Genomic DNA, 25,822 nt, shown 5'->3' with positions numbered 1-25,822 from the left:
AGACATTTTTGCTCTGTTCACAGGTGGCTTGTGCCTGATTTTCTGGAATGAACACTGACAGCAACAAAACTATGGCATATCTTTAATTAAAATATATCTTATTTAATTAAATATTTAATTAAAATATATATATCTTTAATTAAAGTCCATGGACTGCAATATGTGCCAGGTGCCAGAGAATTTATATTGTCATGACTTGCCAAAGCATTGCCCCATAAAGGTGTATATTGGCAGTAGAAAATTCAATTTGATTGGCAGGGAAAAAAAATTGTGTAATTTTAGCCTTCAACACAATTATTTTTAGATTTAGCCATCAATACCAATTTTTTAAGGCAAGAACTTTTTGAGTGTATGGTCTTCTTTTCTCAAATGTTGGTTTTCTTTTCTCAAATGTCAAAACGGTCAAAGTTGCTCCATTTTATGGGGCAGCAGTAGAAAATTACCAAAATATTAATTAAAGATACAGCAAGTTTTAAGTTTATTGTTCATAGATCAATGTTTTATTTCTTAGTATGATATTTTTATTGTAGAAAAGAAACTATGTATAACATCATCAATTCATTGTTTTTTTTTCTGCCATCAATTCATTGCGATCAATTCATTGCCATGATTTTTTTTCAGAAACTTGTTACTTTCTTCAATTTTATTTTTTTTCATTGAATGTCTTGGTAATGTAAGGGAAGGGTTTGGCACAGCAGAACAAATTTTGCAGTGCTGACGTTTGTAGCAACACCAAACAATTTCCACCATGAACACTTCTTCTGGAGGCTCGAGCACTGTTGCCATTGCTGGCAGTGAGAGTGATGCTGGTGAGTTGATGTCATCATGTAGGCAAGGAGTTTTGCAATATAAAACTTGTGAATACTTTACAAAGTTGAAAACTTGATAGAATTCCCTAATCTATCCTAGAGCTTTAAAAAACTTTAGGTTTAATTTAAGGATTGATTTTCAGTTAACTAGAAATAATATTTTTTGAGCAGGTGATGCAGAATTTGAGCCAACAGCAGAAATGATGGTGGATGAGTTTGATGATGAGAGAACAATGGACGAAGCTGAGGCTGAAGCAGCAATTGAGGGTGAAGACCAGGAAGAAGAAATCAACAACTTGCACAAAGTGAGACTTGATTACAAGCTTAACATTCAATTGAAGGTCTATAAAATATAAAAAAATATAACTCAGTACTCACTGCACAGTGAGTGACAGAGTGCATTTTCTCGCTGATGAAAACGTGAAGTCCCTGTTTGACAGACAGACAGACAGACATGGCGAGCACAATAGTGCCTTTTTTCCATAAATGAGAAAATGTGCTCAAAAGGGCTTATTATTAAAACCCTTTTGTAATCTCACAAATGTATTTTGTGTGTGGAATATTACTATTGATTAAAAAATTAGTTTTGAATAATATTGGTATTTTCAAAAACAAAATTTGAGCTTGAACAAATTCACAACAATTTTTTTCACCAAGCTTATTAAGATGCACCTCAAAATTGGGTGGCAAAAATTCATTGAGTTTATATACAATTTTGAATTAGTTTCATTTATTTGATGACTGCTACTTGCAAGAAATTTTGTAAACAATCATTATGTTCAATATGATCAGAATGAGTATTTAAACAATCCTTTTAGAAAATGGCACCGCAGAAATATTATATTAGGGGATTTGATTTATTAATTTAACAGCTAGAAATTTTGTTGTGTTTTTCTTACATTTAAATGTATATTTTCTGGGCACTTGCCTCTATATTTTCCTCATGAATATGTTTTTTCCCTCCTGTTTCAGGAACAAGACATGCCATTACAGGATTTATTAGCATTATATGGAGGCGTGAGAGCTGTTGGAGGCTCCCAAGAAGAAGAGGAGGAGGAGGGGGATGATGAAGAGGAGGAAGAGGAAGACGAGGATGAGGTGGAAGGAATCATGGAAGATGCGCATGAGGAGGTTGAAGAGGCGATGATCACAGCAGATGTCGATGGAAATAAGGTAGAGTGTTATTACCTTGCTCCTTGCTCAATGAATTCCATTGTAGTTTTTTCCTTTATTTATTTTCTAATGCTACCAGAATTCAGACAGTGCTAGAAATTCCTTAATGTTAAGCAATCTATGTGTAAGATTGATGGTAAAATCTTGCAATAAATTTATGTTGGTTGCATGTGAAATGGTGATTGATAAAATAATCTAAATGAACATATAAATCTAATGATACAAATGTCTAATAATGCACAGGGATAAGCAGAAGAGCAATATGTAGCCAAGTATTCTTTTAGTTTGTCATTTGTATGCTCCTGGTATTGAGATTTGTATTGCTGTTGTGCAGGTGTGTGAGCGGGCGCCTGGTGCAATCTCAGGTGGCATCAGAGCAACTCTCCCCATGACCGTGTCTCCTGTTGCTGGGGGCCTACGGTCACACTTTGCAGGTATTAACTACTCATAAATTGATAAATAAGTCTTGATCTTTGGCCAAAGCTTAGTATGATTAGTTCATTAGTATGTGTGGTGATTAGTTCATTAGTGTGTGGTGATTAGTTCTTAGTATGTGTGGTGATTAGTTCATTAGTATGTGTGATTAGTTCATTAGTATGTGTGAAGTGGGATGTGGCAGTCCAAGGCTAGTATATGTTCTGCCGGCCTCAGTCCTCATTAGTATGTGTTTTGGACGTAGCAGTCCCAGGCTGGTAAATGTTATGCCTGTTAATATCTGATTGGTCTGCTGGTGTTGGCGAATGGTTGTGACGTCACACTTGTTTGGTCGTGAGATGGCTTTGTGCTGCGCTCTGATTGGTTTGGGGAGTGCCGGTAGCTTACGTGGGGTGGGCTGGCTGTAACGTGCCGCTCGTTAGCAGCAATGCTGTTGGGGACAGGTTTAGCGTGAACCATGATAGGGTGAGCATCTTGCGAGCATGTGCTATTAACACTGCTGCACTCAGCCCCAGGAGGCAAGTCATGCTTGCTGCCAACTCACTGTGGGCCTGTAAATAAGTATCTGCCCTTCAGTGGGCCTGAATGAAGGCACTGCTAAAGCTAAGAAAAATTCCTATAAATATTACCAGTTAGATAATAGGTTGTGGGAGAAACTATCATAGATATTTGGAGTTGTTCAGTTGACCATTTTAAGCCTCTCAACAAGCCACATCTCACTTGACTATTACTGTAGCACTTCTGGGTGTGCGAGTCATTTCTGGCATCAGCCTAAAGGAGGCTTGTTGTATGTTAACTTATGATTTATATCTGTACCTACACAAGAAAATATATGTACAAGTTTATTATAAAAGTATATATAGCACAAGCTTTGTAACATGACTATATTGCTCTTGTAACTGTCTACTAGACTCATGTAGTAATTGGCTCGTGTTTCACCTAATAATCAAACATGTGTCATAATCATTTCGAGTTTTGACTATAACAACCCTAGGTGTGTATAAATTGTGCAATATTGTGAGCAAAAATTTATTGAGGTACACTGACGTTATTATTTTACAAAATTATCAGTAGAGGCAAGAATGGTAGACAATGAACGGTGGGAGTGTAATCTTTGTATGTTTTAACTATTGCATGTTTTAATTATAACAAGCCTATGCATGTATTAATTAATAGTGCAATATTATGTGCAGTATCAGTAGAGGCAAGGAGGGTAGGCAGTGAACGGTGGGGGTGTAATCAAACCTTTATCATAACCATTTCATGTTTAATTATAACAAGCCTATGTATGTATTAATTGTGCAATATTATGTGCAGTATCAGCAGAGACAGTGAGGGTAGGCAGTGAACGGCGAGGACGACGCAAGGAGAGCGACCTCATCCAGCTCTACCCGGAGCTGGAGGCTAACGGAGACGCTGCTGGAGTGCAGCATCGGGCGCTTAGATGTTAGCTCTTGCTTGCTTTTCATTGATTGGCTAATCTATATTTCCTATAAATAATATCTATATATTACCTATATATAATCTATATTACCTATTTTACCTAATCTATATATATAATATATATTGGCTATATATTAGTTATATATTCATTGGCTAATCTATATTACCATTGATTCCTGGAATGATGAGTGGGGGCTTATGTCTTCAAGAAATTGATAATTGTAACAAGATGGCTTATATATTTTAGCATTTATTGCTGAATTGAGGCGTAAGGTTATTTTCGTTGTATTTTGTATTGTTTTCAAGATTTTAAAATTCATTCCAGTACATTAGTTGGCATTTTGTAACGAACCACCACATTTATCATTTTCGTCCTGTATTTTATTAAAATTTTAAGCACTGCTATTAATTTTTTTCTAAAGTTTGATTATTTTTTCAGCATCTGGTCAACAAAGTGAAGATGACGATGACGAAGGGGCGGATGGGGGCACCGCTGGTGGTGGGGGAGAGGGGGAGTCAGGAGAAGAGGGGGAGACTGAAGAGTATCGTAAGACCATCATGATAGGTTCAGCCTACCAGGCACAGGTGCCTGAGGGACTACAGGCCTATGGACCAACGCCGCCCTATGAGAACCAGGACAAGTTGCTGTGGGCCCCACACCTGCTGGCCATTGAAGAGGTTAGTAACTGTTCGAGTTCTGGGCCTATAATTTCAAAAAATGCTAAGAGATCGTAAGTTCATCAGCCAATCATTGATGGCCTTTCAAGCAAAATCCACCAATCATAGACAAGAAAATAGAGCGTAGGTACTTACGTTCACTTTGCAAGTTTTGAAAGTATGGCCCCTGGTGGTTGCCTTAGAAGTGCATTTGAACTTAGTGTGTGACATGTTGTTTTCTGGGCACCAGGAGTATTAATACGTAATACAGTTTGGGAGAAATTTTCATGATATCTGATGAGCGCAAGAAGTGGTCAAAATGAGAAAGTGCAGCTGTTCTTAAAGATGACATGTTGTATTCTAGAACTATGGCCTAAATTGGGAAAATTCAGCTATCCAAGAAAGTGGTAGAGGCTCAATGACTGCTGGCTGTAAGTAAGTTCATTCAGCTATCAATGAATGTGGCAGGTCATGTGTTGAGTACACTGCTTCTTGCTAATAGAAGAGATAAGATTGGGGAATGATGACAATAATTTAGTTTGTTTAATTTGTTTCAAGAACCTGCTTAATGGTTGAGCCTTCTTTTACAGATAAATAAATCGCTGTTCATGATATTTATATAAAAAATCCTGGTTTTCAAGTTTCACAATCGGTTTAAGTAGGGGTCCTTTTGGACGTGAACCAGTATCAATGTCATCGATGCTATTCACAACTTAGTTAGATAATGAGAATATTGTCAGTTGACAAAAATTTAACTTTTTTATACAAATACATCTGCGGCCGTCAATGCTATTCGTAGCTGAAGAAATGGGCCCTATTATCAAAAATATTTACGAGTTTGGAGCCCGGCAGCCGGGCACTGACGCCTTTTTAAACTAAATCACTGACAAGAAATCTGCCACTATGTGTACTTAGACCGCTACGTGTACTTGGGTGAGTTTTGATAGTATGGCTCCAGGTAACAAAAGTTACTGGTGTAATAAAAAATGTGAATAACGTGAAATAAAAAAGATGCAATCAAGTTTTGTTCTTAGACCGCTACATGTACTTGGTTAGTTTTGATCCTATGGCCTGAGGTAACAAAAGTTACTGGTGTGATAAAAAAATTAATAACGTGAAATAAAAAGGATGCAACTAAGTTTTGTTCTCTGCGCAGGTGGAGAAATACCTTTACGCTGTCAACCAACCCAGCCCCGGCACCCAGGGCGTGGGTGCGCTGCCTTTAGGCTTCCACATCAGAGATGATGAACAGGTTCGTTTTACCATTTATTCAGATGAAAAACAATAATCCATAACTTGATTTGGCATCATATATGATCCAGTCTTTTTCTATTAGTTATTAAATACCTGTAATTTGGGGAAAGTATGCGAAATTTTACACATGCTGTGGAATAAGATCATTTTACAAGCACCATCAAAACCTCGATAAATTCAAATGCTTGATGGAAACGGTCCCTTTTGATGAGAACATTTGACCACATTCATTCATATATTATAACCCCGTCAGACTCGTGATGTTTCTACCTGTTTATGCTACGTCAGTTTACCTGTTCAATGGAGGTGACTGAGGATTAATTGTATAATGCTCGCTCTATAAAATTTCTTTTGTAATATTTTGAGATGTGGTGAAATTACAGTAGACAAAAAATGGAAGAGGACGCTTTTAGTCCTGATGAAATTTTAAGAGGGATGTGGACTGATTGTGCTCACTTTAAAATCATGCCTTCTGTATGTAGAAAAAGTAGTAATTAGGGCGGTTTTCGAATTTTAAATAGTTTTCGTGTTTTTATATTTAATTTATTTAGTGTTAAATTTTACGGTATTCCATCTCATGCACATTTCACCGCTAAGTGCCTTCCATCACATGCAAATTTCCCCGTCACGTACCTTCCATCTCGTGTACATTTCACCTTCTCATACCTTCCATCTCGTACACATTTCAACACCACGTACCTTCCATCTCGTACACATTTCAACACCACGTACCTTCCATCTCGTACACATTTCAACACCACGTGCCTTCCATCTCGTGTAAATTTCACCAAAACGTACTTTCCATCTTATGTACATTTCACCTTCACGTACCTTCCATCTCGTACACATTTCACCACCACGTACCTTCCATCTCATGCACATTTACAGGCGCTGCACCTGCTGCTGCAATGTGGAGGCAACGTGGAAGAGGCTCGTCGACGCCTCAGTATGAACCCTTCTCCACTGGCCTCCACCATGACACTTTGGTCAGAGGAGGAGTGCAGGAACTTCGAGAACGGGCTTAAGAACTACGGCAAAGACTTCCATCTCATCCAGCAGAACAAAGTATGATAAGAATGCAGCGAAGTCGGGCACAATTTATGTCCCCATTAAAGTTTTTCAATGACTTTGCTTTGTCGTTTCTTTAGTTCAATGTTTTCATCGATGTAACAAGCTCTAGAGTTTTGAATTTCATAAGCTATTGAATATTCGAGATCCAGATGATACAGACGTCCAACTGATTTTTTTTTACCTACAACTAAGTTGATGTCGAGGCTGGCGACCTTACCTCTAGTTTCTACTACCTTACCTACCAGTCAGCTAGATATGCGTGGTCTTTCCTGCTCTATTTTAAACTTATTTTTCTCTCCTGCTTTCTCATATTTCTTGATATTAAAACGTTTTTGTGTTGCAGGTTCGGACAAGATCTGTTGGGGAGCTCGTACAATTTTACTACCTATGGAAAAAGACCGAGAGACACGATATGTTTGCCACAAAAACACGCCTCGAGAAAAAGAAATTCATCGTTCATCCTGGCACCACGTAAGTTGTAAATCAGCCTCTGAATTTCTGTGAAGAAACATTTTTTTATTTGTAAATCAGTGTTACTTTTTTATAGTATATGCATTGCAGTGTTTCTTGTGTGTTGTCATTGATCAAGGACTTCATTACTGTTTTTATATATGTTATATCATGTGTCTATTAATTTTGTAATCTCTGAAATATTGTGCGTACTCTGATGATTATGTGACATGTGAGCGGTTGTCGTTTTTAACATGGCTTCTGTTGTTTTTAATCAAATTATTGTCTAGGTATATTTGCTTTAAAATTAGCGTATTAATTTAAGTCGCCCAAGATCACTTCTCTATAAGTGAGAGTAGTGATTATTTGTGGGTGTTGCAGTGACTACATGGACCGCTTCCTGGACGAGGGGGAGGGACTTCTGTCGCTCACTAGCAACAACAATAACAACAGTAACACGTCCAACAACAACAATAATGGAGGGAGCAACAACAACATCAGCAGCCATGGTAACAACAGTAACAGTAGCAACGGTAGCGGCAACAACAAGACCAACAACAACAGTAATAGTAGTAATTGCGCTGTGAACTCTGATATCCAAAGTAGCAACACGACGTGTGGGCGACTACAAGGTTCTTCAGTGGACGATATTGATGAGGTTAGTCAGAACTGTAACAACAGCAACAGCGTCAACAGCAATAACGGAGTAATCCTCTGTCGCAACAACAGCACAAGCAATATGAGCAGTAGTGATAGCACCAACAATTCAGGTCATGTTGAAAGTTTTGCCATAAACAGCAATGGCAGCAGCAGCAACACTGACGTTAATGGTGAACAATCAAATAACAAAGGCTCCAGTAGCAGCAATGGTATCGCCATCGACAACGTGGCCGACGTGGTCACCATCAAGAGTGAACCAGCGAGTCCTCACATGTCTCCATCAGAGCAGGGCCAGCAGAACCAACGTCGCTGGAGGGAGAACCAACGCCCTAATGTAGCGATGCATGCGTTGCTCTATGGCAGGCTGCCCGCAGGCTACCGCTCTCACAGCATCAAGAACTGCGATGGCACCTCCATGAGCGTCGCCAAGTTCTTGCACGTGAACAACTTGACTTCTCTCGTCACTAATCAAGAACACAATCATCAATCATCTCTTCCGGTAACGGCAAATACGAGCGACACTATCGACGACAAGATGGACGTCGACGAGTCAGACGATGTTCCTGCAATTGCTGCTGCATCATCTTCCAGTGTCATAGTCTCGACAGCTGCTGCCACAGTCGCCACAGCTGCGGCCACAGTCGTCACAGCTGCTGCCACAATGTCCACAGCTGCTGCCACAGTCTCCTCAGCTGCAGCTGTTGCCACAGTCTTAACAGCTGCTGCCACAGTCACCACAGCTGCTGCCGCAGTCACCACAGCTGCTGCCTCTGTCTCAACAGTTGGGAGCAACAGCTCTCCTGCTGGCATTGGTGTCTTGAGAGAAGGCGCCACTGTTTTCAATGCCGGCGTAAACACGACCAAGACTAAAGTAAACACAACGGCTTCTGTAAGTGCGCCTCTGTCAGCTTCTTCGAATGGGATATATACTTCTGCTGCATCCATCTCACTTGGCATTGACAGTAGTGTTAACAAAAGCAACCGAATTGTCAGTAACCAGAACAACGTAAGCGTCAAGGACACTAGTGGCAGCAAGAAACCTGCTGCTGCCGTGCCACTAAAAGCTTCAAGTCCTCGAATCCTGAAAACGTCTTCCTCAAAACCATCGGCAAAAATTGATCTCATCGCCCAGAGCTTGAGTCGTGAAAAGTCATTGGCCTCGACCACAACAGGGAATAGCCAAGAACCAACTCTGTCAAGTACCAACGTAAATCCCTCAGCGGATTCCATTGTCTCATCCGTCAAACCTTCACTTACTTCAATGTCGGTTTCACCGCGCTCAACAACTTCGCTGTCCACTCCGGAAACTTTGATCTCTTCCGTGTCATCTACGAGTGTTTCAACACCTATTACTTCTACAGCCTCAGCACCATCAACTGTTTTGTCAACTCTACCCTCTTCAACCGTGTTGACGGTGTCTTCTGCGTCTACAAAATCTACAAAAGTAATATCAACTTCGATAAAATCCCCGGCTTCTGATGCATCCCTGAACAAAATTTCTGCCACAGATCAATGTACTGATGACAAGTTAGCCGCGAAATGCGACCCTTTCGCTGGCGTGGGTGTGGTCAGTGTGGCTAAAAGCGCCAGTTTATGACCTCCTCTTATCTTCAGTTCTATCCTGTGAGTGCCTTGCCACTTGAATATTTCCAGTATATTTTTGAGAACGAACCAGAAATCCTTTAAAAAGGGGATTTTATTTTTATTTTTTTTTTGTAGTCTGATTTATTTTCGTGATTGTGGGTGACTCGTTCTGTATTGTTAATTGTATGGTTTCCTAATCACTTCCTGCAAAATTTATTTTTATTTTTAGCACTAATTCTGGAAATCGTAATCAAGAATTTTAGGTTAACCTTGGAATCATTGATCTAAAATTTAACCAATTTAGAGTTCATCAATCCTGCCTCACAATTGGAAATGTTCTATCTCTCATTTTTCAATTTCCTCTTTGATATTTCCCTCTCCATTTAGTTTGCTTACTGCCAGTAATTTTTTGTCACCACTCGCAGGTCGACGCACGAATTTGTTTATGCTAGAGCTCTCATGACTCCTGCTTTTTCCTCTCAATCACATTATATCGTTTGTCTTTGAAGTCTTAAATGGAAGCATCTCTTTTGTCGAAGCGCAATTTGTTAAAAGATCTTATTTTACACAGTAACCAACTTTGTAGTGGACTTGTAAATCAATCAATGCTATGGTAATGTTACTGCTGCAGTCTTATATTTAAAATGTTTAATCAATGATTGATGCAGACATGAACATTCTCTTGTCAAGTTATTTTTTTTTACTACAAAGGAAAGTTTCCCCAACACTCTCAGCCTCACGACCGCGTAAGCAAACCTATTTTGAAGCGGATCAAGACAGTTCAATGCGGATAAATTTTTTTTGACTATTCAAACCCTGTCATATTATGCTACTCGTGGATACGGATAGCAATTTCCTCCTTTCAGATTTGGATCTTCGTTAAAGTATATTCACTGTGGATATTGATAAAAGAATTATTTTTCAAATTGAATGGTGTTATACGCTTAACAGAGGAGTATAAATCAAGCTATCATGAGACCGTGAGAAGTTCTTTAAATTAAGGAGGCGTACGCGTGAAAGTTGTTCCCGTCATTGAGGCGTTTTAACAATACGTTTTAGCCACATTCTCATATCAATGATGATTCTTTTGAATTTTTGCTCTTCTATCACTATTTCGTCTAGATGTTTTTGTCTCTATTCTCTGTAACAAACATGATGCATTGATAGGTTGTAAATTTTCGATGCGTAAATATTTTCTTTGTCAACTATATTAGTTGACATTGATCACATGTCAAATATATTAGCTGGCATGCGAATTTACTATCAATTGATTGTTATTGCAAAGCTGATAAAAGGACAACAATTGAGTGCCACATTGTTGAAGCTACGATTTGGGTAGCCATGATTTGAAAAAGATCAAGTTAAGGGTTCTAATTATTTTCGTGGCTAGAACCAAGCGTCGTCTGTGTAGAGTTCCTTCTTTATAACGCAGTCCGCACACCAAGTTAATAATGACGATACTATTTTTCATCACTTCATCACCTCCCTCCAGTGATTTGCTCCAGATATAATTTGAAAACACTGTATATATTACAATTAGAAAACGATACAGTTTACCCTCGAAAATGATAGGTCCTATTGCTTATGGTTATTCATACATTGCTGGTGTATTAATCGGCCTGTAAAGTGAATAGATGATGTACTATTTAGCCATTGTCAACATCTTGGTTCATGATTATCTTCATAACTACAATGATTCATTACGTAGCATCATTAGGTTTGTTGATAATCTAGGATACCGCGTTTATGAATACTGGAATCATAAATGATGTCTCAGGTTTCTGCATTGTTGATGTTCTTTGAATTCTGTGCTGAGAAGTTCGAAAAATGTTCGACGTCAAAAATCTAATGTTATCAAATGTTGTTTCCGCTGATTAGGGCTACTGGCTGCGTTCATGGAGTCTACAAATTTGTACATAATGTTGAGAGTACAAATATTAGATGGAGTTATTCTGTCTCGTACACATATTATTATTATAGCTACTGGTTTTCGTCATGTATTTGGCCGTTTTTTTTCTAAACTTACGAATGATGTTCTCATGTAACTTGCAGTTACTACGCGCACTTCGAGTAACTTTCAACCTAGAAAGGTTCATGGATGTTTCGTAGACGTTGAATCGAAAATGCGGTATCGTTGGAAGGTACATTAGGCTTACGTTCATAATTAGAGGCCAACACAAGAGTTAAGGGCGATTTTATCTTGCTAATCACTATTTGAAAACGTTTAGTGCTTCATTTCTACATTGCTGTCTTAGTTTATCTTGAATTATGTCTAGCCACATACAAGGTAGCGATAACTACTCGCCCGTCACTAGTTAATCTTCCTCGCTTATTCTTGTGTATTGCTTCTCTAACTGGTAAGATATTAGGTTACTTCTCATGCTATTGATTGTTTTTTCTCTATTTAACGTTAGGATTCACGTTCTGTGCGACACCATTGATATTTCACACTCGGAGACACGAGTGAAATTTTGTACGAATAGCGATGTACTTTTTGTACCGAGTGGGTCATCCAGACTAAATTGGCGTATCGATGCTACATGCAGAAAGTGTATCACCATTTGGACGATATGAATAATTTATTTTTCAAAGTGCAGAGGCCAGTAGGCTGTTGTTTGTTCCTCGCGAATGCAGTCAGGCAGGTAAAGCGATTCATAAAATGAGTTGATCTAAAATTCGGCTGTCAGGGCTTGTGTTTTAAATGATGACGCCATTGCTTGATAGCAATCGCAGTTTCTATAATTTGTTCCCACAATTCTCTAACTTCAAATGAATCACTAATGTGTCAATGACATTGGCAAGCGCTACAACCGAACAAAATGATAGAATTATTGGTCTCTTTACCATAATTTATTACTATATTTATCTAATACGGTTTTTTTTACTATTAACGGAATAATATTTCTATTTTGACAAAGAACCTTCAGCAAGCATTTTCCACTCGCACTCTGATTTACAATCCATACTATTCCAATGTAGTAGTAGTTTTATGCACAATTCTATAGATGAAACAGGCTATTCAAGATTCTTTCTTTGTATATACAAGTAAATTTTTTTGAAATGTTGTTTTCATACCTTCACTTTATGAAATTTACTCTCAACACTAATTGACAACTGTAAAAAATCCGTATTCAAGGATAAATTACTAATTAAGGTTCAAACAGCGCAAAAAATAAATTGCGTATGAAATTGTTTGCAAAATCTGTGTGACACTAGAATACAAGCGAATGACTGGAACGTATGACAACTCTAAACCGTACAAATGATTAGGTACATTTTTCACAGCTTCTATGAGGAACAAATTATCCATAATTAAATAAATGAACAATGGTGATTTCATCCTAATTGAAATTGTTCAAAAGATCTGCACACGAATTCTCTGCTTTAAGATTTGCATGATCAACTCGGAAAAGTATGTATTTATCAGCAGAGCTTGCCATCATGCAACACTGTAGCCATGAACCTAACCAATAATTTGATAGCTGAACCAGACTAGAAAGAAAGAAAAATTAATATCTAATTTCAAAAGAAGTTTATAGTAGGCGATGTTCATGCTTCCTATGTTACACGACGCAGCACACATGCTGCTAGGATAGAATCTAATTAAATAAAACAGACGATTTCTAGAGGTCTTCGATAGGTGGTCTAGAGGTCTTTGACGCGTGTTTTCGATAGATCGCTATGTTTAATCTCTGCAACATGGCATGCCCTATCATTCCACTTGATCGATGCAGGCCACATCATTCCAGTTGATCGATGCACGCCACATCATCCCAGTTGATCGATTCATGCCACATCATTCCAGTTGCTGAACGCATACCACATCATTCCAGTTGCTGAACGCATACCACATCATCCCAGTTACTCAACGCATACCACATCATTCCAGTTGCTGAACGCATACCACATCATTCCATTTGCTTCTGCTGCTCAACAAACTCTCGTAATGAGTTAGCGTCGAGCGGCACAAGGAGCGTTTCTGTACCGTCGAGAGCTCGGCGCTGCCGCAGAAGTTTGTGGTCCTTGAACTCTGCGAGCTGCACACGCAGAGTCTGCTCTGCGCTCACAAGCAGGCGTTCTCTGCTCTGCTTGTACAGCTCTGTCAAGCTCATACCTGCACAAATTTGTTATGTTTTTATCCTTGCTAAATTCGAACCGATACCTACAAAAGTCATCACGTTTTAATACCCGCAAAAAGCGCTCATCCCTGCATAATTCATCGCGTTGCTATAAAACAATATCTAAAGCATTTATGATACTATTAACTTATAAAGCACAAAAACAAAGCGTTTAGAGCCCATCCAATTTGGTCTAAGGTAGCCACTTAATATCGGTCAGAGTAGAGTTTCATTTCTTGTTGTTGTATACAGGGTGTCCCAAAAAAAAAACGATACTCAACTTTGAATGGCTGTAACTCGAAAAGTAATAGTTAAAAATTTTTGGAAGGTCAGGATTTGTTCCCTATGTTTTTCTGCATCTCTCCACCAAAAATCAGACAGATCGATGTAGCCTGAAGCGTTTGATAGAACATTCAGTGACATGTGCTAAAATCGTGCTTGCGCAAAGTTTTAGTAAGATCATTTTGCATAATAATTACGTTGTCTTGACATGCTTTCTTTTCGCTGTTTTATTTTTTGTATCTTTGGCGAGACAAAAACATGGCAATCTTTGGTGACAGGCAATCATGACAATCTTTGGTGAGACACAATCATGGCAATCTTTGGTGAGACACAATCATGACAATCTTTGGTGAGACACAATCATGGCAATCTTTGGTGAGAGACAATCATGACAATCTTTGGTGAGAGACAATCATGACAATCTTTGGTGAGACTCAATCATGGCAATCTTTGGTAAAAGGCAATCTTTGGTGAGAGGCAATCTTTGGTTTTGAAATTCCCTTTCACCAAAGATTGCCATGATTGTCTCTCACCAAAGATTGCCATGATTGTCTCTCACCAAAGATTGCCATGATTGTCTCTCACCAAAGATTGCCATGATTGTCTCTCACCAAAGATTGCCATGATTGTCTCTCACCAAAGATCTGTCTCTTATACACATCTAGATGTGTATAAGAGACAGAGAGTGGAGGCTTGTTGCACAAGAAGGCTGTTCTCATACGCAGTCTCCTCCGTGTACGGTGCCAGCGTCGTGCAGTCAAACCAGATGAAGTTGTAGTCCGACGCGCGACCGCTGTCCAAAACTGAACAAAACACGCGAGTTGTAGTCACATTCTAGGAAGAATAGGCAACGTTTTGTAAAATCATGCTGAGAGTATGAAGCATGCAGTCACAAATGAATTATTCAAGCGGTCTACCCTCACAAACTAGAGAGAATAAGTGGCATGTAGTCCTATAAATCATGAGTTAAGTTTCAAGTAGGCAGCCACAAATGAAGAAATCATTTGGGTTGCAGTCGCATAATAGAGACAAATAAAAAATTCCCATGGCTGCAAACAAAAATTAGAAATCATGCTGATTACAGTTAAATATGGGAGGGTGAAAAGAATATTCGGCAATCTGATAAAGTAGAGGTAGTCTACAGTCAAATAACAGAGAAAAAATAAAGCTTGCAGTCAAATTTTGGAGAGAATGCGCAGTCTGAAGTAAAATAACACAAAGAAAATAGGTTGCCTGCAGTCAAATACCAAAGAAAATGGCAAGTTGACAGTCTGATAATGGGTAAAAATTAATGTGAAATTTTAAGTAATTCAGCAGTAACTGAGCTCTAAAAGTTGATCATTGCGCTAGAATTTTTCAGTGGTCAGTTAGTTAGCTTCATACCAATATATTGCAAAGCCTGAGAGGGGCGTTGATGTGCTGTACACTCACTGAGAGGGGCGTTGATGTGCTGTACACTCACTGAGAGGTCTATTACTTTTTAAGTTACAGCCATTTAAACTTGAGTATCGTTTATTTTGGGACACCCTGTATATCAACTCGATATCATCTTCAATAAATACCGATGCTACGATGTCCTTGTTGCTCAAAAATCAAGCAACTCGGCTAAGTATTTTAAGTAACGAACTCGGCATTGTATAATTATTGAATTATTTGGTAGGTTATATATATCATTGTTCAGGACGCAATGCGCGAGTGAAAATCGAGTGACATTTATGCATGCCAGACGTGAAACATTAATTATTAGGTAGGTTATATATATCATTATTTAGGACGCAATGCGCGAGTGAAAATCGAGTGACATTTATGCTATGCCAGACGTGAAACATTATTTAATTATTTGGTAGGGTATATATGGGTATATATATCATTATTTAGGACGCAATGCGCGAGTGAAAATTAAGTGACATTTATGCTATGTCAGACGAGAAGAAAACTTTAAAAAAAATGTATGGAAGTCATTTTTGAGACCATGAACGAACCCGTGTAATTGGAATCCTGTTGCATCTCCAACTGGTATTCCACCAGCAAGAGGAACACGCCCTTCGCACTCGGGGTCAATGATCTGCAAACATAAATGATAATAGATTTACACACGTTTTTAGCCTTAATATACAGAAAAACTTTCAATGTCGCCATCAATGGGAAATTGAGGTGACTTGATAGAAGTCAATAATCACCCGACCGTAATGTATAGTAACTACCGCGTTGCGACTTTACTCAAAATTTGTCTGTAATGTTAGGTAAGACTTCAGTAGAACTATTAACTGTGCAGTAATGTAGAACCTCAATAGTAGAACTACTGATTGTGCAGTAGTACCATATAATGTAAGACCTAAGTAGTAGAACTACTGACTAAAGTAATGTAAGAGCCCAATAGTAGAATTATTGACTGTAATTTATTAGAAGCTCGTACTTGAAGACGTGTATGAGCGAGGCGAGGGCGAGAGTGGAGGCTTGTTGCACAAGAAGGCTGTTCTCATACGCAGTCTCCTCCGTGTACGGTGCCAGCGTCGTGCAGTCAAACCAGATGAAGTTGTAGTCCGACGCGCGACCGCTGTCCAAAACTGAACAAAACACGCGAGTTATAGTCACTCACTAGGAAGAATAAGCAACGTTTTGTCAAATCATGCTGAGAGTTTGAGGTATGCAGTCACAAATAAATTATTCAAGCGGTCTACCCTCACAAACTAGAGAGAATAAGTGGCATGTAGTCCTATAAATCATGAGTTAAGTATCAAGTGGGCAGCCACAAATGAAGAAATCATTTGGGTTGCAGTCGCATAATAGAGACAAATAAGAAAATTCCCATGGCTGCGTGGCTGATTTCCCATGGCTGTGCTGTACACTCACTGAGAGGAGCGTTGATGTGGTGTACACTCACTGAGAGGAGCGTTGATGTGCTGTACACTCACTGAGAGGAGCGTTGATGTGCTGTACACTCACCGAGAGGAGCGTTGATGTGGTCGACTGACGTCACTAGACGCACTGCAGGCAAGGAACAGAGACGCGACAGCGACTGCTGGACGCTGCGGTTCCGAAGCATGGTTCCTGTACAGACATTTATACGTGAAATTAATTCCATAAAAAAGCAAGTTATTTTTTACGTAAAATCAATCACCATCAATACTGTCATCATTGACTCATGATCCAGACTGACAGCTTTGCCTGAACATTACCATCACACCATAACGACTATCCGGTTTGCCTGGCAATGACCGCTTAACCATCAAGATTGTGCAGCAGTATTCACCACGTCACCATCAAGATTATGCAGCAGTATTCACCACCTCACCATCAAGATTGTGCAACAGTATTCACCGCCTCACCATCAAGATTGTGCAGCAGTATTCATCGCCTCACCATCAAGATTGTGCAGCAGTATTCATCGCCCAACCATCAAGATTGTGCAGCAGTATTCACCACCTCACCATCAAGATTGTGCAGCAGTATAGTATTCACCACCTCACCATCAAGATTATGCAGCAGTATTCACCACCTCACCATCAAGATTGTGCAGCAGTATTCACCACCTCACCATCAAGATTGTGCAGCAGTATTCACCACCTCACCATCAAGATTATGCAGCAGTATTCACCACCTCACCATCAAGATTGTGCAGCAGTATGTAGAGAGGAGCAACAGCTGGCCGACTGTAGTGTTGGTAGAGCTGCTCCAGCTGGTCTGGTACTCCGGTTGGGGCGTCGTCAATACTCAATACTTCCTCCAAAATACACGAAAGTATCTGCACAGCAAACGTTTATTGCTCTAGTATTGTAATTATCGACTGGGCCCTACTATTAGATCTTGTTCAAGAACGCGTAGCTGTCACTTTCAAGTCAGCGATTTAGCTGACGGAATTACGTAATCATAACTATTCCTAATACTACAGCACGGGATCTTGGACTTAATAATTAGGAAGAAAGCTGTTTAGTACAAAAAAACATACACTTTTGAGGGTGAGTGAGGGGAAGAACCCATTGACGACGATATGGTCGGTGTCGGCGAGACATTGCTGCTGGAAGCGCATCAGTAAGGGCTTCTTGCTGCCAACGCCATACGTGCAGACGTTAAAACCGTGACTGGAAATAGTTTGAAATTTTTGACGATATTGAAAGGGTTGATCAATTACACAGTGCTCGCTAGGTCTCATTCCGAGCTCCTACGTGGCTTATGCCAACATTAGTGCACAAGAACGTCTGCATCACATCGAGGTGCTTGAAGGAAAAGTACATAAAGAGACCATAGACCTCACACGATGTAGAGAAACATCACAACCAACTCATTGTGTACGAAAGAAGCAAAGCCAAAACAATATCACATTATGAAATTTTTCTAGACTGGCATGCTGCAAAAAAATACATATATATTTTTACAGGGCTTCCCTGTCCGAATTTTTTTCAAGTTCACTTTTTATAATTCAATTACAGAAATCGGAGTACCAGAAAAACTTTTGATCTGCCCTTTTATAGAAATAGAAATTTAAAAATTCTCAGGATATGTTGGGCATAGCATAAACAACCCAAGGCTTACTGCAGCAGCGTGCACCACTTGCTGAAGAGAGCAGAGTGCTGCTGCGGGAAGACTTACTGCAGCAGCGTGCACCACTTGCTGAAGAGAGCATTTAAGGGTGAGTGAAGGGAAGAAAGTTGTTTAGTACACTAAGTACATACACTTTTAAGGGAGGGTGAGAAGAAAGTTGTTTAGTACACTAAGTACATACACTTTTAAGGGAGGGTGAGGAGAAAGTTGTTTAGTACACTAAGTATGTACACTCTTGAGGGTGGGAGAGAAGAAAGTTATTTAATACACTAAGTACATACACTTTTAAAGGAGGGTGAGAAAAAAGTTGTTTAGTACACTAAGTACATACACTTTTAAGGGAGGGTGAGGAGAAAGTTGTTTAGTACACTAAGTACGTACACTCTTGAGGGTGGGTGAGAAGAAAGTTGTTTACTACACTAAGTACATACACTCTAGAGGGTGGGTGATAAGAAAGTTGTTTAGTACACTAAGTACGTACACTCTTGAGGGTGGGTGAGAAGAAAGTTGTTTACTACACTAAGTACATACACTCTAGAGGGTGGGTGATAAGAAAGTTGTTTAGTACACTAAGTAAGTACACTCTTGAGGGTGGGAGAGAAGAAAGTTATTTAGTACACTAAGTACATACACTTTTGAGGGTGAGTGAAGGGAAGAACCCATTGATGACGATGTGGTCGGTGTCGGCGAGGCATTGCTGCTGGAAGCGCATCAGTAAGGGCTTCTTGCTGCCAACGCCATACGTGCAGACGTTAAAACCGTGACTGTAAATAGTTTCAAAATTTATACATGATATTGAAAGGGTTGTTCAATTACACAGTGCTCGCCAGGTCCCATTCCGAGCTCCTGAATGGCTTATGGCCTTATGTTAACAATAGTGCATAAGAACATCTGTATCACAGCGAGGTGTTAGAAGGAAAGAAAAATACATCAAAGACCATCGACCTCACACGATATAGAGAACCATCACAACTCATTGCATACGAAAGAAAAAAGTCAAAACGATATAATATCTAAATAGATGGCAGATTATGAAAAATTTTCTAGGCTGGCATTCTGCAAAAAAAAAAAAAGATTTACAGCGGTTTACTTTTTATATTTCAATTACAGAAAGATTATCAGAAAAATTTTTGATTTGCCTTTACACTGAAATTCAAAAATTCTCAGGATACGTTGGGCATGACATAACAACCCAAGGCTTACTGCAACAGCGTGCACCACTTGCTGAAGAGGGCAGAGTGTTGCTGCGGGAAGACTTACTGCAGCAGCGTGCACCACTTGCTGAAGAGGGCAGAGTGCTGCTGCGGGATCTTACTGCAGCAGCGTGCACCACTTGCTGAAGAGAGCAGAGTGCTGCTGCGGGAAGACTTACTGCAGCAGCGTGCACCACTTGCTGAAGAGAGCAGAGTGTTGCTGCGGGAAGACTTACTGCAGCAGCGTGCACCACTTGCTGAAGAGAGCAGAGTGTTGCTGCGGGAAAACTTACTGCAGCAGCGTGCACCACTTGCTGAAGAGAGCAGAGTGTTGCTGTAGGAGGGTCTCCCTCTGGAGCGGGTGGTCGACCTCAGCGCTGTCCATGATGGTCCTGAGGGCCTCGCAGCTCAGACGCGGCACGGTCAGCTCGCTCAGCGTTCTGTCTGACGTGCGGCAACCGCCGCCGCTGGTGCCGTCGTTGTGGTGGAAGTACAAGTCGCTACTGGCGCTCTCCTCCTGTCGAGAATCGAATAATTGGGCAATTCAATGACGAACTTCAAATAAACTTCAATTAATTAGTTTTAATTTATAAATAATTTTATTAATCAAAGGCAATTCAAATCAAACAAGTTAATTTTGGCACTCTCCTCCTCAGCAAGTGAATAGTTTAATAACTATTCACTGCAGTACCTTCATCAATGAAGGTACCATTATGCATAGAAATATTCCTTTGAAAAAGTCTAAAATTAACTCCATTGTTATAGGTCATATGGACACAGTTGCCAGTTATTCTGTAGCTAAAATCATGTAATTTCTAAAGCTTAGACAACACAAAATGTAAAATACTTTCTTATGCCAGGATACTTAGGTACTTCTACATAATAGTTATAAAATGGTATCTATAAAATAATGTAATACATTAAATAAAGCAAGTAGCTAGGAAATACCACACAGTTGCTACAGAACAGGGGCCATACTTTCAAAACTCGCTAAGTGAATGTAAGTACTTACGCTCTATTTTCTTGTCTATGATTGGTGGATTCTCCTAACTTTTTGGATTGATCTCCTAACTTTTTTTGAAAGTATAGGCCCAGGTAGATAAGTAAATAACAAGTAGATTTAATAGTAGAAGAAGCTTGTAGCAGTAAAACATACCTCGTCATTGGATGCCTGTCTCTGCTTCTTGCGCATCACAGGAGTCTTCACCCCCACAGCAGCAGGCCGCTTGTCTCCTGTCCAAAAAATTATCATATCATATTCCATTGCTAAAATAAAGAGGAAAAATTCTACCAAGATTCTTTTATCTTTTCCATTATCAATAAGAGTCATCTGTTTATATTTGGCGATCCCAACTTTTGCAATTAAAATAAAAGCAAAAGTTTATAACAAAAATGCAAATGTTATTGCTTTTGTTATGTTAACTCTTATTTTAATCATGCTATCAGTTTTATGAAAGGCTATTTTAAGATGGTGTGTTTATTTTAGCACATTTTGCTCTCTTATCTCTATCCCGTTATGATTTATAGAGTTATATACCACCACTCCATTATGATCTATAGAGTTATTATATACCACTATCCCATTATGATTTATAGAGTTTTATACCACTTATGTTGCATGCGCAACTTTTTACCTTTGATAGGCATTCACTAGTTAACATTTCGTTTTTATTTTAATATGTACACATGTAAACATAATAATTTGTACTATGTGACTATGTATATATTTATTCTAATATGTATAGGTAATATTTACTATGAGCATTTACTAGGTAACATATTGTCTCTATATTAATTCTTGATATTCTATTATTATGCCTTGTGTACTCCTGTTTGATAAAAGCATGAAAAATAACACGAAAACACATAAAAAAACAAATGAATTTCTTGATTCCGCAGACATTCTTACTCATGGGATGTATGATGGTCTCTTACATATAAAAAAATCAACAAATGAATTTCTTGATCCCCCAGAGATTCTTACTCATGGGATGTACGATGGCCTCTTCCTCCTCATCAGAAGACGCATCCCTTGCATTTGTTAAGGCTTCTGAAGGCAGGAACTCCTTGTCGTCGTCATCAGAAATTGAGATGTCACTTTCATCTTCAGAGCAGCCGGCGTCATACACAATTTTGTTCGTACCTGGAGTTCAATTATAGAAAATTTAGAAATGGTTACAAAACACAACTGAGCCAGATAAATAATTATATAAATCTCGTAAAATGTGAGTTAATGAAATTTCAATCATAAAGAATTAGAGCATTCCCACACAAAGAATATAATTTCAATCAAGAATTCAATCAAGTACACATAGCAGCAAAAATTTTTCGTTTGCACAAGTAAATTGAAAATCAGATTACCAAAGGACATTTTTATTGTATTGAATTCTCTGGTCTTCAATGAAACCTGCTTAAAGGAACAAATTTTACCAGCATATACTAATATAGCAGCATAAGTACACATACCCGGTAGCGGCCTATGTACATAGCGACCCAAGAACACTTGACGACCTAAGTAAACATATTGACCCAAGTATGTACATGTAGCAGCCTAAGTACGCTTAGCAGACTTAGTTCACGCAGCGGCCGAATTATTGTCTGCAATTGGTGGGTTTAGCTCTGCAAGCTGTCAGTGAGTGGCTGAGTTATACACAAACTTGTAATTTTAAGCGCATTTTCTAAATGCCCTATTGTGCTCGTCATGTCTGTCCGTCCGTCCGTGACTTCACGTTTTCGTCGACGAGAAAATGCGCTCTCTGTCACTCACTGCAGTGAGTACCATAGTGTTCAATAGCCACTATTGAACACTATTTGAAAGTGTTCAATAGTGGCTATTGAACACTATTGAACACTGGTACTGAGTTATATTTTCTAGATATTACCCCACCAAGGATGTTAAGTAGCACGACTTATCACACACGTTGTCTGAGCTGGCGCCTGAAGGAGGCTGGCGTGGGGGGCGCGGGGGAGTCAGCCAGCTGGGGGGCGAGGGACCGTCTGCTAGATGGCGTTCGTGGTCCACCTGCAAGCAAGCAATGCTGTATTTTCCTCTCAAGTTCAACATGCAGGAATAAAATTCGTATAATCAGATTGAGAATTCTTAGAGGATGGAAGCAATTAATAATTAAAAGCATCACGACTTGAAGAAGTCGTTTATATAATCAATTAATCATTCAATAAACGAGAATCTAACTGTAGGAATCTAATTACACATTTTCATCTCTGTGAGGTGAAGATTTTACATTACATAAGAGCCACATGGAAATCCCATCAACGAAGCTGTCATGGCCATAAGTTCGGTTTAGATGGCTTAATCTTAAACCATAGCAGCACATAAACTATTTACAGTGTTAATATACTGTTTGTAATACAGTTTTAATACTAAAACAAGATTGTGTGTTAGGTGTGTTGTTACACTAGAATATATCTGCCACTATAGACAAGAAAAATGCTAAGCTCTACGTTTAGCAATAAAGGTTGAGATTGAGTGAATAGCAAGACAATGATTCTGGTTTGTAGAATTGTCGATGTGAAAAATACTATGGATATCTAAGAATACAACTGATCTATTTCTCGATATTAGGCCAACAATTGAGGGAAACAAGAAAAATATTTAGAAATTCATCATTATTTACTGAGGATTAGAGTTATAATATATATTTGCTATTGCTTTTTAGCTGGGCATTTCATTTGTAAGATTATATTGGCATTTGATTCATATATACAACGATTATAATTAAGGATCTTACGTTTAGGTGATGGGGGGATACATTTGGGGGTTAGCAGAGCCCTGCTTGGGGCACGAGGGGTTGTGGGGGTCCTGCTAACCCTCTTGTCCCGGAGTTGAGGACGGTCAGGTGTGGTCTTGCTGCGTTTAGGGAGGAATAGACAGATAAAAATACCCATAAATATATCCCTTATATATTACAATGCTTTGCAAACATGGTACAAAATTTGTAGAGCGAAATTATCCATTGATCATCTTTATTCATTATGAATTTAATTGGCTACAACTTTTCAAGAATTTCAGTCATTTCATTAGTATGATACCAACATCAACAGAGATAGAGAAGCAAAAACATGTTACCATGTAGAAAAAAGTAAAAAAAATCGATTCACTTTCTTGATACAGTGTTAGTCATGATGAGAACAACAAAAATAATAGAAAAAAAAAGATTTGATAACAGTAATAGTAAATAGCTAGAACTCTGAAAGTATCCAAAAAGATAATTGATAGTTTTTTTTTATACCAGACCAACAATAATGGGAAGGAAGAAAAATATGAAAAAATGACTACTATTAATACACTATACATACTGTATATTCGAGTAATATCAAATAACTATTACCTTGAAGGTGAGTTCGAAAATGCCTGTTCTTCACGAAGCGGAGACAAGATGTGCTGAGGAGAAGCAAGCTGCTCCTGTTGGCGCTTCTGAGCCGAGGAGCTCAGCACGGTGTGTAGCAGAGACGGGCGACCTCTTCTCTTGCTCGGCGTCATGAGGCTGTGAACAAAATGTTCACTTCTGTCACCACCTGCAGCGTCTACAGCATCCGCAGAAGACAGGCTTTCAACTGACCCTGCAAAGAATAGAAATATATTGAACATGGTATTAAATAGGCTAGAAGCCAGAAAATTTATGAAGATAGCTTTATAGTGGGTATTTCTTTATAGTGGGTATTTCTTTATAGTGGGTAGTGGGCTTATTTATAGTGGGGTTAGCTTTATAGTGGGTATTTCTTTATAGTGGGCTATTTATAGTGGGGTTAGCTTTATAGTGGGTAGTGGGCTTCATAGCGGTATTTTGCTCCATTTTTATTTATAAATATTTATATATAGTTCCTGTAATTTTGGAAAATTTTATTTCTAGTGATAATACGTTTCAATAACAAAAGGAGAAGCAGCAAGTAGAAAAACTAACAAAAATTATCTGTTGGTGCTTTCAAGAGTCTTTTTGCTTGCTGTCACAATATCAAAATTCTCCAATACTCACTTCTGGCAACTAGACCTGATAACAGATGCTTATACAATAAATTCAAAGAGTTCTTTACTGTTACAAATAAATTGCCAAATAAATAGTAAATCAAATGCAAAATAATTATCCACATTTAATCAAAACACCTATGATGCACATTTTCATGTATTTTTATAAAAAATGTGATATCATAAAGCAGAATGTAAATTTTGAAAAATCCAGAATAAATGACTTATTTCTAGTGTACGGTATTTTGCATTTCTAATTAGTTGAATGGAATATTGATATTCACAAATTGAACTAATATATAAGATGTTTAGACTTTAATAACCTGAAGCAATATCAAGGAAATCGTCAGTAGACATAGCCTCTTCTGGTAGCCTTTGTAGCAAGGAGCTCATCTCAAGCGGCCGATTGAGACGAGCTGACGTTTCCCGCAGCACAGGTCTACTATCGGAGTTAGAATTTCCATCTGCCAAATTATAGAGATTAATAGAGACACAAATCATACTATTATTGTATTATACTATTTTATTTATATATCTGGCATTATTGCACTAAGATTTTGAATGATGAACTTTTATTTTCAATTAGAGTCATATTCAACTAATTCAAGAAATCAAGAGCTTTAAATTTTCACACAGAAGTGACAGAACAAAATACTCTAAATTTTGGCATTACACAGTCTTTATCTGTTAATTTCATTATACCAATAACTTTCTGGTAAACACAATATTAGATTAAATTCATACCTTTGCTATTCTTGTTTTCTTGGAGAACATCTTCAATGCATTCAAATTGCCTCAGTTTATATTTAGTGTTAGATGCAGACATAACTGTGGTCTGTAGGGTTAAATTATTTCAAATAAATGTGACAAAACAAGTGGGACATGAAGTTATCAAAAAATTCACAGTAGTATAGGGTAGGCCAATCTGGATTCTGAAAATAAATTTTTTAAAAATCAGAGGTAAAAATTGCCATATTATGGCACATTTCAAAATTGCAAAAAATGTCATTTTATCTTATTTTCCATGGAAGCAATTAGACAAGGCACAAGGGCAACAGGGCAATAAAAAAGGGGTTAAACTGACATCAAGTGTGGTACTGTGGCTGTGCCACCTGTGAATGTGTGGGTGTTTTTATCTCATTCACGTGCAGACGTGCATGGTGCAGT

The 25,822-nt window shown here is 38.6% G+C and overlaps 2 protein-coding genes across 3 annotated transcripts; one reads left to right on the top strand and one right to left on the bottom strand.

Moving 5' to 3' along the window:
• The first annotated feature begins 619 nt into the window (after positions 1–619).
• Positions 620–12,012, top strand: LOC108671328 (mucin-5AC). The gene is made up of 10 exons (XM_018158853.2): positions 620–809; positions 981–1,114; positions 1,782–1,982; positions 2,317–2,416; positions 3,735–3,863; positions 4,300–4,538; positions 5,674–5,769; positions 6,660–6,836; positions 7,186–7,313; positions 7,674–12,012. Exons 1-10 carry the CDS (start codon positions 749–751, stop codon positions 9,547–9,549), a joined length of 3,141 nt encoding a protein of 1,046 aa, XP_018014342.1. The 5' UTR covers positions 620–748; the 3' UTR covers positions 9,550–12,012.
• A 94-nt stretch (positions 12,013–12,106) lies between these two features.
• LOC108671329 (origin recognition complex subunit 2) lies at positions 12,107–25,588 on the bottom strand. 2 transcript variants are annotated; one of them, XM_047880275.1, is made up of 15 exons: positions 25,400–25,588; positions 24,979–25,119; positions 24,021–24,252; positions 23,421–23,539; positions 22,592–22,693; positions 21,656–21,814; positions 20,828–20,904; positions 19,965–20,188; positions 19,110–19,242; positions 17,543–17,681; positions 16,883–16,987; positions 16,353–16,503; positions 15,919–16,001; positions 13,441–13,650; positions 12,107–13,356 (listed from the first exon to the last, which is right to left on the bottom strand). In XM_047880275.1, the coding sequence occupies exons 1-14, from the start codon at positions 25,479–25,481 to the stop codon at positions 13,445–13,447; spliced, it is 1,953 nt and encodes a 650-aa protein (XP_047736231.1). In that variant the 5' UTR covers positions 25,482–25,588; the 3' UTR covers positions 12,107–13,356; positions 13,441–13,444. The 2 variants fall into 2 exon arrangements, with proteins under 2 accessions (XP_047736231.1, XP_018014343.1); XM_018158854.2 differs by having other exon boundaries at positions 12,108–13,650.
• Between the last annotated feature and the right edge of the window lie 234 nt (positions 25,589–25,822).

This window comes from Hyalella azteca, unplaced genomic scaffold, assembly GCF_000764305.2.
Source record: "Hyalella azteca isolate HAZT.00-mixed unplaced genomic scaffold, Hazt_2.0.2 contig518, whole genome shotgun sequence".
Classification (NCBI taxonomy): Eukaryota; Metazoa; Arthropoda; class Malacostraca; order Amphipoda; family Hyalellidae; genus Hyalella; species Hyalella azteca.
This window is presented reverse-complemented; position numbering and strand designations above follow the sequence as displayed.